Source organism: Puntigrus tetrazona, chromosome 2 (assembly GCF_018831695.1).
Source record: "Puntigrus tetrazona isolate hp1 chromosome 2, ASM1883169v1, whole genome shotgun sequence".
In the NCBI taxonomy this organism is placed as follows: Eukaryota; Metazoa; Chordata; class Actinopteri; order Cypriniformes; family Cyprinidae; genus Puntigrus; species Puntigrus tetrazona.
This window is the reverse complement of record NC_056700.1, coordinates 17078809-17093759: the sequence shown is the minus strand read 5'-3', so window position 1 is coordinate 17093759 and position 14951 is coordinate 17078809. Positions and strand designations below refer to the sequence as shown.

General features: G+C 39.4%; 1 protein-coding gene across 1 annotated transcript; it reads left to right on the top strand.

Annotated features, from left to right (window-relative positions):
* The first annotated feature begins 2448 nt into the window (after positions 1-2448).
* On the top strand, positions 2449-8730 carry slitrk3b (SLIT and NTRK-like family, member 3b). The gene is made up of 2 exons (XM_043254341.1): positions 2449-4291; positions 5341-8730. Exon 2 carries the CDS (start codon positions 5365-5367, stop codon positions 8011-8013), a length of 2649 nt encoding a protein of 882 aa, XP_043110276.1. The 5' UTR covers positions 2449-4291; positions 5341-5364; the 3' UTR covers positions 8014-8730.
* Positions 8731-14951: the final 6221 nt, after the last annotated feature.

The following is a 14951-nucleotide window of genomic DNA, read 5'->3' as shown; positions in this document are numbered from 1 at the left end:
ACATTTATGACTTCATATGATCTTTAGAAGAGCTGTAATGATAAAGTGTCTAATATTGTCTTAAGATACTACCATATGCCATACCAAAATATCTGGCAAACCATTATTAACCCTATGAAGTTTGGCATGTAATATAAAACCAGATTTGTTTATTACTATTTTATTTATTTATTTTTTTTTTATTTAACCTTTAGAGAGAATATTCATTGCATCAATCAAACTTTTTTTTTTTTAAAGTCATATTTGATACACCAGACTTTTATGGCTCATACAGTATGATATAGTGAGAACGTGGAGCTCACACTAAATATTAAATTTCCAAGATGTTGTTTTTTATATGGCCAAAAAGACATTCTCATGAGTTCTTTAATGTAACTTAAAATTATATATATGACAATAAACAGGCTGCTTCCATAAAGAATGTTAAGCAGCTAATTTCAGGAAATGTGATTAAATACCTCAGATACATGCACATTTCAGATTAAGAGGCTATTAATTTTAATTGGCTTCGTTATATCTTAGATTGCTGACCAGCCTATACTCAACATTCAGTAAACTGATATGCACAGGCACAGCTTAAGTATTCTTTTGAACCTTTATTCATTTCCATTTAATTACCTACAGATATCCTGTGAAAGGAGACTGATAAATGCTGCATCCATGGCAACCAGATGTGGAACAGTATTCTGGTATGCTGAACTGTCATTATAAGACTATCAAGAGTTAACTCGGTGTTTTCAGCCGCATATCATTGCTGCTGCTTTGGATGAGACCATGCTTGAGTCCTTTGTGATGTCTATAATGAGTTGTGCTGTGGATGAAAGAAATGGATGGTTTTCTCGCAAGGTTCTTATTTGCCGATGTTTAAAATAGGTAATCTGTGCTTAGTAATTTAATTCTGGCTAATTGTTTCTATATTTTACAATTGGAAGGCTCTCAAGTGGAGATAATCATAATCATTGGATTCCCTGTATAATCCTGTGTGGGTATTACATGCCCGTGAACACGTTTGCATTGTTTAGCAGGGGATGACTGAGACTCAGTCAGTAGGGGGAGCTCTCGTCATGGCATATTTTCTGCTTCATTTGCTGTGGCTGCTTTGATGTAATCTTTTAGCATCTCAAGTATGATGCTTCGCATGATAAGAGGTGATTTCCCTTGGAGCGCTACTCCAGTTTTGCGAAATGCTGTGTCACAACATTTTGAGTTTAGGTCTGGTGCGTTTCACTTTTTAACAAGATGCTTTTGACAAGGAAATGCTAGGCCAAAAAAGCACTCGAACAGGCAAACAAATGAGACTGAAAAAGCCCTTGCGCAAACATTTATTTAAAAGTATGCCTATGAAAAATTTAATAATTCCAAGCGAAACAACTTCAAATTCAAAATTATTAATATAACACCGAATTACAAATGTGCAATATTTGGAAAGAATGCAGATAAAGTAGATTATTAAAATATGTTATATAGAATAAGAGTGTTATTCTATATTCGAAGTGAATCTTGCTTTTTAATGGATGAACATGCATATAATATATGTAAGCTATTGTGTCCCACTTTATCTGCAATCACCCTATTGAATGGTTTTATGAAAACATGATTTAACATAAGATTCAGTAATGCCATTCAAAGGCAGATATTTCCTACTATTTGCGGTTGTCCATGGCAACACTGTATATCCGGTAACTCAAACAGTGCTATTTTTTTTTTTTAGAGCACATTAGTATTAAAGCGTTAATATTACAGTGACATTGCTGCAGTGCTTGTCTTGTTGCTAAGCTGATTATATTGTAAATTTTAGTATGCAATAAAAAATATCATTCATATATACAATTATCTGTTTATATTATATTTAAAAAAACCCACACTAAAAACACAAATGCGTAATTTGAGCATGTGTGTGATGGTGCCTGTCTGTGTGGACTGCTGCATGTATTAAAAGGGCTTTTAAAATAGCACCCTTCATCCACTACGCTTAATCCATCAGGAGTTTACATGGGGACTCCAAAGGACAGGTTCCCATGGCAACTGATTTATATCCTAATTAAAATGGGAGGGTAGTTTAATTAGCTTAACACTGGTTATTGCTCAAGGCCGGCCATCCTTGGTGGAAGTCTGTGCGTGTGAGGAGAGAGGTCATTGCTCCGTGGTATTCACGAGGTGCGCCTAACTAAATAGTAACAGCACCTGTGGATCTAGATACCCTCCCCCTCTCCGGCACCTCTGTGGCAGCGACGTCCTTCATCTTGTGGGTAATTAATGACCAGCTTCAGGCTAAATGAGCTTCAAATGGCCTGACCACCAGATTACATCTCGTGATTTTTTTTTTCTGCAAAAATTGTACCTCTAATTGCGTCTCTTCAATTGTTGCAAATTGAGACAGTTGCTTTTGTTGGTTTCATGTGAGGGGGGATTTATAATTGAACGAGAGTGCTTGAAGTGATTTGTTAATTAGTCAAAGGTGGTGAAAATCATGTAAATCCTTAATATAATCATTCTTCAAACAAAGCTAATCTTTTGTAATAATATTAATTACAGACAATTACTTGCTTAAATTGATCAGTGTGTGAAAAGCACGGCACGGCTATTGTGTTATTATGGAAGGGAAATTGAATTGTTTCTTTGAAGGTGTTTGAAATATGCTTTAGGTCAGAATCTGGCATTAGTTTTCAGAGACGGCCGGGTTTCTGGACCCCATTACTATCTTGTCAATCACGGTGCTTTCTTCCTCCTCTCTATGTGATGGCTGCAGAAAAATGGATGTCCAGCACTGCATATAGCGGATAAAGTCATATAAAGCCTCATAATTTCAACCCCAGAATGCCTAATGACTTGTTTGTTTGTATTTTTCCAGCTTTTCTTCTCTTCAAAGGGCTCTGGTAAATACTCTCGCAGCGATTTGATGGAGAAACACTGCTTTAATCACCTTTAACAGGCTTTAGAAGAGAAGGGAAGCTGCTGTCGCTAGCTAATTCACTGGAACATGTTCAGATCTGTAGCGCTGATCTGTGTGACGGCATTAAAGATTTTTTTTTTAAGGATCTTCAGGAAAATGCTTTAATGCTCAAAGGCACAGAGAGCTGCTGAGACAGAGTATTAACTAGCTTTAGCTCAGATTCTCCGTTACCTGTGGGAAATTCACAATAAAGGGAAAGTAAAGTCGATATGCTTGTGTGTTCAGAATATTACTTGGATATATGTGAGGAATTTAGTAGTTAATGCTTAAAATGAAGCATACAGCGTGGTGTGTTCCACAGTAAGCCAAAATGATCTGATGAGAAATCGCATTTATTTCTCTATGCGTATCACTGTCAAATGACAAACTCATTATAAAGTAATTAACTGGTGATTTATAAGATAATTAATCAGCCATATGAGAAATCAGCAAAAATGGGCATCAAGTCAACATTGTTCATTCTCAGTTCCAAAATAAGCAACATGCCCATGTATGAAGCACCACATTGTTGTGCAATAGCAGATGGCACTATGTTTCCATGGTAACCAAAATAAGGTTTTATAAATTGTTAGGGCCCTAATACCGTGAAGGATGATGAATAAGTAACCCAAGTATCCTCATCGTTCTGGGACCGGTTACTGTGTTATTTAATAACACGATAATGTTGTGACACAACAAAGTAAATACCCCGCGTTACGCATTACCGGTGCAAACAATCTCAACTATACTTTCTTTCGTAAATCAACGCAAATCCAACAAACGTGTCTAAGGAGAGCGAGCGTAACGCATTTAAAGCGCGTTTAAAAAAATCCCCGCTGAACCTGAAACGGTGTGCTGAGCGCCGGCTGCTGCGTTCATATTATTCTCATCATCTTCACATATTTGGAGCGTTTCATAGCAGGGCTGCGAGCAGGCGGGCGGGCGCGCTCGGTGCAATATATTTTACTTGGAAACCGAAGTCCGAGGCAGCGCCATCCTGTGATTTATTTCCATGCCAACTTGCATACTTAAATCGGGTTAGTTTTTCCTCACTGTTTCTAACCGAACTGTACTGAGGTCTCGCTCATCATCATCAGCCCTCACAGCGGTGCTGAACTGCAGCCTTCGCTGTCTTCACTGTTGAGCGCTCGTCAGGGGAGCGGACCTGCATCCTAAAGCAAACCTTTCTGAGACATTGCAGTCCTGTCACGTCTTCGGCTCTCCTATTTGCCTCCACCACGAGAGCGGAGAGGAGAAGAAGAAGAAGAAGAAGCGGCTCAACGGTGGTGACATGGCAAGAAGCAGCATCATTTAAAGTGGTCCATCTTCTGCTCTTTTAATTCCACTGCAGCAACCTGAGTGAGTAGCGCACATTTCTGCTCAGTTATTGCCTCTGATATGGATCCGGACGCGGGTGGTGGTAAAGGCAGACAAAGGGGAATGCTAATAGAATGCATTTTAGCGCATTGGATTATCATTATGTGTTAATTATGTCTCTGACAGCGTAATATAATGGCGTGAATCGCTCTTGGTTAGCTAATGAACATTGTGTTCAGCTTCCATAAGTTCAGCTTTTTCATGCAGTGCTTGAATGGTTTCCTTATATGTCTGTATTGCATACTCAGTTCAAAGCTGTATCTTTGGGTCTGTTCTGGCGTGAGAGCAATGGCTGGATTTCAGTTTAACTTTCTCTTAAACATTTATTTGTCTCGTCTTGTTGTAAAATATGAGTATTATATTTTTAATCATACTTCACCTCAAAGTATTGCATCTGCAAAGTAATGATTTCTGTTATCCTGAAGATTTTGCTGGCAATAAAATGCTTTTATTGCTTTAGTGGCGGCCTGAGGTAGCTACATTATTTCAATGACCTGTATGCACATATACTCCTTCAGCAATCAATAGAACCTAGGTCTTATTAACATCACATTCCTAAGTGCCCTGCTGTGCACATTAGCTAATAGGTGCTCCTGAAGGAGGGGAGAAAGAAATATTTTCCATGGAGGTCAAATTGATATTCCAGAGTCATTAGCTGATTTAGAAACTAAAGCGAAACCTCTAGAGAAGCATGATGCCTTTAAATGGATTAGGTCATATTTTGCCTCTTCTCAATATCACTGTAACAAATGCAGCAGGGATACTTTAAGGGTCAATATTAAGCTCTAGTGCATTTGCTGACAATGGTTATTAAAGCCTTATTCTATATTTTAAGTATATTGTTTGCAGAAAAAAAACTGCAGTCAAAGCAGCCAGGCTGCATTCTGCTCTGTCATACTGTATAGATGATAACCTCCCTTATTCTACAGTCATATCACGACTAACTTGTCAAAAGTCAACATCATTTGTATTGAGCAGTGTTCATCATCCTCTCTGTATTCACGCCACTAAAACTGTTGTATTTTTTTCAGTGCAGTGAAGGAGCTCTTGAGGCTATGCACTTGCCTGCTTTTGGTGAAAGCATGTTGTGGGTTACACTGCTAAGCACAATTGCACTTGGATGGACGACTCCTATCCCTCTACTTGACGATTCAGAAGAAATAGACGAGCCTTGCTTTGAGCCCTGCTACTGTGAAGTGAAGGAAGGCTTGTTTCATGTTCATTGTGACAGCAAAGGATTTACAAATATTAGCCAAGTCTCACAGTCATGGCTTAGACCATTCAAGCTCTACCTGCAGAAAAACTCGTTACGGAAGCTCTACTTTAACAGCTTTCTGCACTTGAACAATGCAGTGGCCATTAATCTGGGCAATAATGCCCTGCAGGATATCCATGTTGGGGCTTTCAATGGTTTGAGCTCCCTGAAGAGGTTGTACCTTCACGAAAACAAACTGGAAGTGTTCCGGAATGACACATTTCTCGGACTGGAGAGTTTAGAATACCTTCAGGCCGACTATAATGTTATCAAGAGAATAGACAGTGGGGCGTTTCGAAATCTCCACAAACTCAGAGTGCTCATCCTTAATGACAATTTAATACCCATGCTGCCGGCGTTTCTTTTCAGATCTGTCTCTCTCACGCACCTTGACTTGAGAGGCAACCGACTAAAGACGTTGGCTTATAAAGGGATTTTGGAATATATCGGCCGCAGTCTCATGGAGATTCAGTTGGAGGAGAACCCCTGGAACTGTGTCTGTGATATCGTTCAGCTCCAAGCCTGGTTGGAGCGGATTCCGTACACTGCAGTCGTTGGTGAGATCACATGCGAGTATCCTTTCCACCTCCACGGAAAGGACCTCAGAGAGATCAAACGCAGTGAGCTTTGTCCCTTATTAAATGAAGCAGAAATTGAGTCAATTCTAGGTATTCTCCATTTACCATTCTACACGGGTAGGGCGAGGCCGACAAAGCCGTCGTCTATAGTCTCCCCCAATCAAAACACAGTTTCTTCCGTGGAACAAAGAGAAAGACCCCCAAAGCCAACAAAAAGACCAAGGCCCTCAAAGACGCCACCAACACCACGCAGTGTGTTCCCTAATCAGCCACCTGTAGCCGGATACCAGACAAGGCCACCTATACCGATCATTTGCCCCATTGGATGTACCTGTAACTTGCATATTAATGACCTTGGCTTGACAGTCAATTGTAAGGAAAATGGGTTTCGGAACATTTCCGAGTTAATGCCTCGACCCTTGAACGCTAAGAAGCTTTACTTGAGTGGAAATCTCATTCAGAGAATTTACAAGTCTGATTTTTGGAATTTTTCCAGCCTTGATTTACTACACTTAGGAAACAATCAGATATTTTATGTGCAAGAGGGGGCTTTCGTTAATCTCCCTAATTTGAGAAGCCTTTACCTTAATGGTAATAACATCGTGAAGTTAACTCTTGACATGTTCCATGGCTTGCACAGCCTTGAGTATTTGTATTTTGAGTACAATGAGATACGAGAAATCCAGCCGGCAGCCTTCAGTTTAATGCCCTCACTGCAGCTAGTCTTTCTCAACAACAACCTCCTGCGAACGTTGCCCGTGGGAGCGTTCGCAGGCACCTCGCTGACACGCCTGAACCTGCGGAACAACTACTTTCATTGCCTCCCAGTCAGCGGCGTTCTGGAACACCTGCATGCTGTCGTCCAGATCGACCTGAATCAGAACCCCTGGGACTGCTCCTGCGACATCATCCCTCTCAAAGAGTGGCTGGACACGCTGAGCTTAGTGGTCATAGTCGGTGAAGTGGTGTGTAAGACCCCCGAGCCGGTCTCAGGAAAAGATTTACGCTCTCTGAATTCTGAAGTGATTTGCCCTGAGCTCCGACAGTCCTCACTGTCTCCTGCTGAATCAGATAGTGGGCTTATCACCACGTATCCCGAGGTGGGGCTGCACCCGCCAAAAGGTGCCATACCCCTCTCCGTTCTCATTCTCAGCCTGCTAGTTCTGTTCGTGTCTGCCTTCTTTGCTGCCGCGGCTCTTTGCGCGTATGCTCTGAAAAAGCGTGAAAAGCTACCCTTTAGGAAGCAAGGGGAAGTGGGCCTGGCAGGCATTCAGATGGAATGTGGAATATTCACAGAGCAGCCACCCACATTACCGGAGACTCCTCCTTCCAATCACGTGTACGATAGCATCGGTGCTCCCTCCTCGCACATGTGCAGCAACCCCGTTTACAAAAGCGGACAGGAGGAGTCAGGGCAGAAGCATCCATTCTCAGACACAAAAGAGAGCGGATCGCACTACAGAACGCTGGTGGAGAAGGAAAAGGAGTGGACCATGGCAATCTCCAGCTCGCCCATTAACACTATTGTCACCGTCGGCGCGCCATGCAGTGACATTGCCAGCTTCCACGAAAATGGAATACTCTGCCCAACTGTCATTGATAGCCAAGGTCCCACGCCCAAGGTGGGATTAGTGGACAGTCTTTTTGGCACAGCTTCCCAGTTTAGCAACCTGCCTGACAGACACACGCACCCTCCCTCAGAGTATCCACATGCCAAACAGGATGCCAGACAAAAGCAAATGATCACAACCACCACAGGGACAAGGACAGGATGTCCTAATCAAACCCAAAGTGATTACCCTGAGCTGAGGGCTAGACTCAAAACAAAGATGGATTACATTGATATGCTGGAGAGGTCATATCAATTCTAAGACATGTCAGATTTATAAGACTGCACATCCAAAATGAAAATGGTAAGATGGAAAAAGAATTCACGATGGTATGGTTTTCCCTCAAGTTGCTCTGGAGGAAATCCCTTGTTCAGATTTTTTAAAGTGCCTTCATAAGAGCAGCCAGCAATGTTGTAAATGAGTATTTTTGTATCACAGTTTTATTTATCTAAAATACATAGATTTACATTAGAGGGAAAAGGATCCACTGCTGTTTCCAGACTTTGCGATGTTGGTAAACATGTGACGCAAATTATACATATGAATGCAGGGCGTGCGGTCTTGGCTTTTAACTCGTTTGCATTGAAAACTTCAGAAATATTTTTTATTTAACTGAAAATTGTCCTTCAGCAATAGAGATACTGCAGTTATTGTATAACTGTTAAGTGCTTTGTTGAATCTGTATTTTCAAATTGAGTAGATTGTCTTTATTGGGACTTATTGAATGGTTTTATGGACCAAGGTAAGGTCAACACATGTAAAAGCTTGGGAACTATCGATCATGTCTACGGACGTTCCTTTTCATGGTCTTTCACACAAAAAGGCGAAGACAGATCTGTGCATATATTTATTCTTAGATTTCAGTGTTGCAATTATTATTGTAAGACATCATGTTAAATCAGTGTATAATGATTATGCCTCTGGTTTAGCCTTCCTTGAAAAAAAACCCCATGAATTCAATAAAGGGTGCTAAACTAAGCCAAGTTCTGCAAACTGTACCATTTTGAGTAGCAAACATGCAGATTTTGGCCTCTACATAGCATGCACACAGACACATACACACAGCACTTTATCCATATGCTTATAGTATGCTTCAGACAAGATTCGAAAGTTTCAAACCAGACCTCATGTGCTGGAAACTAGTAAATAACAGTGTGAAATTTGTCAGAGATTGCATGATATTGACACAGTCAATTTGCAAAAGACTCTGTCAGGTCACCCGCAGACCTGGATGAGAGGAAGCAGAGAATATGTGCAGCATTCTTATAGCATCCTCTGCAGTCTCCAGTCCCCTGAGTGTCCATGGGAGGGCATCAGTTAGATACACCTATTCACCATGCATAAGCTGGCTTAACCTAGTTACGCAGCATTGCATAAGGGAGAAAAATACCCTCCTTGGCATCATACTGTAGAAGCCTTGAATAAAACCAAACCTGGAAAGAGATGAAGCTGAATATTTATGAATGTCGAAGTTCCGTCATCCCACGATTTGACTTCTGTCATTTTTATTTCCTCATTCTCATGATCTTCTTCCATAATTTCTCCTCTGATTGCATGAAATGCAATTACAAACCTCCACTCAGAGCCATCTGAACACATTAGCCAATTTCAAAGAGCTACAGTAAACATTAAAGTAATGGTGCATCTAAAGTATGAAAGTGTGCGCCTGAATGTTTTAGCTCCTCACAAAAGGGTTTTGCTGTCGGTCCGGCTTCTCTTGAAATTGGCCAGGCGACGAGCTGAAAGTCCAAGGACACGTGTGTGAAAGGAGGATAACGTCAGAGCCCTGGATCGGGCTCTTATCGCACTGCCCCTGTTTATTTTTGCTAATGTTGTACTTGGCAGATTCCATCCCTCACAGGCCATCCATCATTTACACAGTTGGACGTTTATAACGGCATTTCTGCTTCTGGCATCCAGACCTGCTTGTCAAAGAGAGCAGCTTCCTAACCACCTTTCCTCTGTGATAATTCACAAAGCTTTTGTCCAAAGTACGAGGAGAGAAAATCCTCTCAATGCCACTCCAGTAACCCTCATTATACGCCTCTGCCACCCAATCCCACAGACGGCCTGGCCAACTGATCCTGTATGCAGCGAATGCGATCGCAGGGGCAGTCAGCTGCTCTGCTACATAGTGCTCATGTGCCTCGCCAACACAAAGTGGCATTTAACCAAGAGACCATGAACAGAGAGAAACGGACAAATGTGAAATGATAGCTTATGTTTAACGGTTGATGGAATCGAACTAACCAGCACTTACTTGCTTTGATAGTATTGTGTGACTTTTTTGATGGGAAGGTTCCTACCATAAACTGGCGTCATTATGAGGTTAATAATTACTTCTGAAAAATGCTCTCAGAACAGCCATTTAACAAAACACCGGTATTATGAATTCCAAACACGACATATGGCGATGAATGCGAAAATGTAATGTGCCGCACCGCGGATAATGTGTTCCCAACACGTAAATGAGCCACAAAGTACCTGCGGAATTTTCAATGGGATGCAATTAGTCAGCAAACGGTGTGTGCCATTGCTCTCTGACATTTGCATTTTTACCGGAGACTGTGGCCTTTTCCTCTGGCTGTCACGCCTGTAATGTGTCTGCTCAGACATGCCGTCAAAACCCCTGCCCCTTGGGAAATTCAGGGACACCACAGTGCAGGCAGTTGTCATTTTACTTAGTTGAAATGCTGGACAGCTTGGACATGGTTCAAGCGTTCTGCTGTCGTCAGAGCTGTTCTTGCTCAAAATTTATCACCGAGCAGAAAAATATGAAAAGTTTGCACTGCCATGCATATAGATGTGTTTCACTTCGACAAGAGTTAGGTCTGATATTGTTCTGATAAATCCTTAGCAAATGCCTTTCTAATATTGACGATACCTTTCTATATTGACCAATATTGCTGCGGTATTGCGCTGGGTGATATTTGCTGCATGTGGTTTGCTCTTTAACCTTTCACTATATTGAAGTTGCTTGTTTGAGAGAGAAAGGAGGAATAATAAGAATGTGGTAGGGGATGCAGAGAAAAAAAGGAAAGGTTCTTTAGAAACCTTTAAAATGAAAAAGCCACAAGATGTCTTTAGGTGTAAGATTTTAATTTGACACTGTTGCCTGTTTTAATGAGCCAATTTAATCCCTATTGATTACTGCACTGCATTATACTATACTTTTGACATGGTAAACAACAAATGTTACTGAAGAGCTATTTGTTAATTGTTAGATGTTTACTAACTATTGTCAAGAAATCTTTGTTTTGATTTAGCGTTGTATTTAGGTTAATGGCATTTTCACCACATAAAGCACTTTTTGGAAGGCTGCAAAATATCCAAATCTGTGCCCTATTGGTTATTGTCCAGTATATTAATGCTCAGTGAATAATCAATGATTATTCAATATATGATATTTAATTTTCATTTTCCATATTTTTGTAACACTTTACAATAATGTCATTTGGTAACATTAGTTCATGTATTATTACATAACATGAACGAACAATGCATCTATTACACTATTTATTAGTCTTTGTTAATGTTAGTTAATACTGTTGTTCATTGTTATTTTGTTAATTTTAACGAACGCCACTTTTAATAATGCATTAGTAAATGCTAAAATGAACATGAACTAAGCTTAATAAATGTTGTAGTATTGTTCATTTTTAGTTCATGTTAACTAATGTGGTTAACTAATGAACCTTATTGTAAAGTGTTACCTATGTTTTTTTAGATGCTATATTTTGTGAGTGTCAATGTCAGTGATAAAATTAATCTTTAAAAAAAAAAAAAGAACATTCCATCCTGCGACGCCTAAAATCACTTTTAGAATCTAAAATGATTTTAGTGTAAAAATTTTTTTCATTTATTAAGACAAAATATGTTAATATATTTAATATCAGTTTTGGTATTTATTGGTTAAAGTAAAAAAAAAAAAAAGATTAATATTGTTGGTCAGGGCATCCCTATTTTCCCATTTCCTTCTCTCTCTGTGGCTCACATCCACCCGCTTGTCAAATAAACTCACAAACCCTGACTGAAAGATAAACTGTGGTTGCTAGTATAGGAAATGATAAGAAAATATTACCTCACACCGCAAACTTCTCTAAATGTACAGCCGCTGCAAGAACAGGCTGGTGTTTTGTATGCTGTACAGGTTCAATCTCTGTTTGAAGCAGCTCTGACACCATGCTGAGAGCTTTGTCTTGGGAAAAGAGAGTAGGATGCTGTCAAACCAGATCTTTTGTTTCTCCTCCCTTACTTTTCCTTCTTTATCTGGAATTAAACTCTGCCAAGAAGGAGAAAAGTTGTGTTTTAGTGCCTGACGAGTGACTTTTTATGCCCAATTTCTTCATACAGTGTGGAGTGCTGATATAGTTAGCGTGAGCTGGTTATTCCCTGTCCGTGGTGCTGAATTTCTTTTGTGCAAAGGAGAGAGGAGGTATCGGCAAGGCGCTCTGCAATGCCTTGTGCTGTGCTGTGCAGCTTTTGCAGTGTGCTATTTCCTGCAGTGGGAGCTGTTTTTATGCATTTGAGGATGAATCTGGAAATCTAGTACACTCTGATGCAGCCATCAGCACCGTCTCTTAAGTCCACCATCTGCTGTAGTTCTTGGACATTTATGGGAGATCTGTCAGTGTAATTGTGTGTTTGTCTTGGCTGGGAGGGCAATGATCTGACCCACGGCATCTAACAGAGCACCATCACTGTCTCAGTAATTACATGTTTTCATTAAGAAAACCTGATCAGCGTGGATAGGGGAAGACAAAAGGAAAACAAAGCAAATTATACGTGCTATTTGCTTATTTGAATGTCTCAAACATTCGAAAGCAATGCTTTTTATCTGTGAAATCTGCCAAAGGGTTTATTGGAAATCACTATTTACCAAAACGGGCTTTTTGGAAGTTTAGATAGCATTGGAGTGCTTTTATACTGTGTTTTATTTTTAATTAGGCTTATTTGTTATTCTCAGTGGAGAATTTTGCTGATCATGTTTTTGCCAGCAGCATGTTTCCAGGAAGTATTTTTCACCTAGCAAATTCCTAACGTCTTTCTTCAGCTTAAACAATATACTGTAAAGGGAGAAAGAGACAGACATGCACGTGCAACGGGAGTGATGATTTTATTATACTGATATTAAAAATGCTGAAGTTTACACAGAGGTGTTTACGTCTGTGTCAGATAGAGCAGCTTTGGGCAGGTGGGAACTAAATATGGAAAATAAAACATACAAACAGCCGGGGGGGGGAAGAAAAAAAAAGCTCAAATGGACCAAGTAAACTCTTTGTTATGGCCCTTTTTAGCCCGTATCTAGACATTTTAATGTCTTACTCATTTTACTCTTACTCAAAATAATTTTTGAGGTTATGTACAGTCAGTTGGTCATTATCACAAATTATATCAGCCAGAAGATTTTTTTAGCGATAATGACCATCTGATTATACATCATTAAATAAATACATTTGTGTACATGAAAGGTTGAAATGTGAATCTTGAATCTTAGAAAAAATACTAAAAAGCATAAATTAACATTTGCAACAGTTGGCTTCTAAGTATTACTCTTTTAAATCTGGGAATTCATTTGAAACAATAAGGTACCTTTAAAGTTAAGTCTATTTTGAGCTATAGTCGATGACATATGTTTGCTGAACCCACTTTATTTTAACTTTAAAAATAATAATTACATTTGATTCAACAGAGAAATCTCCATAATCAGAGAATTATGACAAGCAAATTGCTCTAAAAGAACACTTTATTTCCTGTCCACTCTCATGAAGCACCGTGAATGATGTGATAAGAGTCTTCCATGCTCCCAGCACTCAAAGTGTTCAACATATAAACCTTTAAATTCACAACTAACATATTCAAATCAATATTGTCATATTTCACCATTGTTATATAATGAATTGCTATTCACAGTGCTTGATGGGTTTGTAGTTCTTTCTCTCAGTAAATCCTTTAAGTACACAGTTTTGTACCTTTGTCTTTTTTCTCTGATTCTCTGAAGACTTTTTTGCTTCAAATTAAAGTTTGTAATGTTGTAATTCATCTTGTAGCTGGTTGATTTGGTTCGTGGCTTATAACTCTAAAGCAAAGACTTTTTTTAATCCCCAAGGGAAAAAAATGAATAGAAAAAATATTTTAGAACCAAGACCATTCAAAATGCAGAAAGTCCAGTCTATTAGGAAATATCTAAACGCTAGCAGCATGATCGACCAATCAGAATCAACTAGAAAGCCATGTTATAAAGTAATATAGTGTAGTAATAATGCAATTTAATTTCGTTATAGAATGCTAGTTTCCATATTTAGTTAATTACAAGATTCCACCGAGCTAGATAAGAATGCAGCTACCGAAATGTGCAGTATAAGTGCAACCTTTTCTTAATTGTTTTGACAGAATTAATGTTTGTATAAGTAACCTGAAGCTATGCAGTGTTTCTGCATGATAAGACATAATAACAATAATAACGAGGGTTTTATGTTTTATACTGGATGCAACAATATAATTACAAAGAGAGTGTAATTAGAGTCTTTTGCCCTTCCACCTTAAGAATATGAATTTCTTTTTCATTCGATCTCAACCCAATCAAAATATCTGAGACGTATCCCCACATTTTTTTTTCTTTTCCCTCCATTTTTCCTTCGTTTAAATGAGAGTGCTGACCCCATTAGATAAAAAATAGAAGAGGGGACAGACTGCATTCATTTTGAGAAGAGTGATTAATTACAGATGTTACTGAGACAATGAAATATAGATCATACCGACTGGGACTCCAGCCGGGTTTACTCAGTGTCAGGCTCTTCCAATTTTGATCAGAGGAAAAGAAATTCATCGCTGAGCTATTTGGCACAGGTTTCAGTGATCATTAACATTCCCTTCAAAGGCTTGCAAAAAAGCATGCTAACCAAAAAAGAGGGAGAAGGAAAGCTGTGACTTATTGTGACATGCTGTGGTAGATTTATCTAGATATTTTGTTTTTGCAGCGTGTTGCAACTCATTTGGAGCTTGTGGCTTGTGTAAATGGCGCTCTGAAATGAAATCTCTAAACCAAATCCTCGATGAACATTTGCTTCGCTCGACAGATGCACGAAAAAAATGAAATGGAAAAGAGAGGATGTGCGAAGGAAAAGGCGGGAGAAGATATACTTTGCATGGCTGAGATAAAGGACAGATCATTAGTCAGGGCTCTTAATATAACTGCA

Bases quoted from the DNA above. Each gene is read 5' to 3' on its own strand.
- slitrk3b (XM_043254341.1), top strand. From the start codon at position 5,365: ATGCACTTGCCTGCTTTTGGTGAAAGCATGTTGTGGGTTACACTGCTA.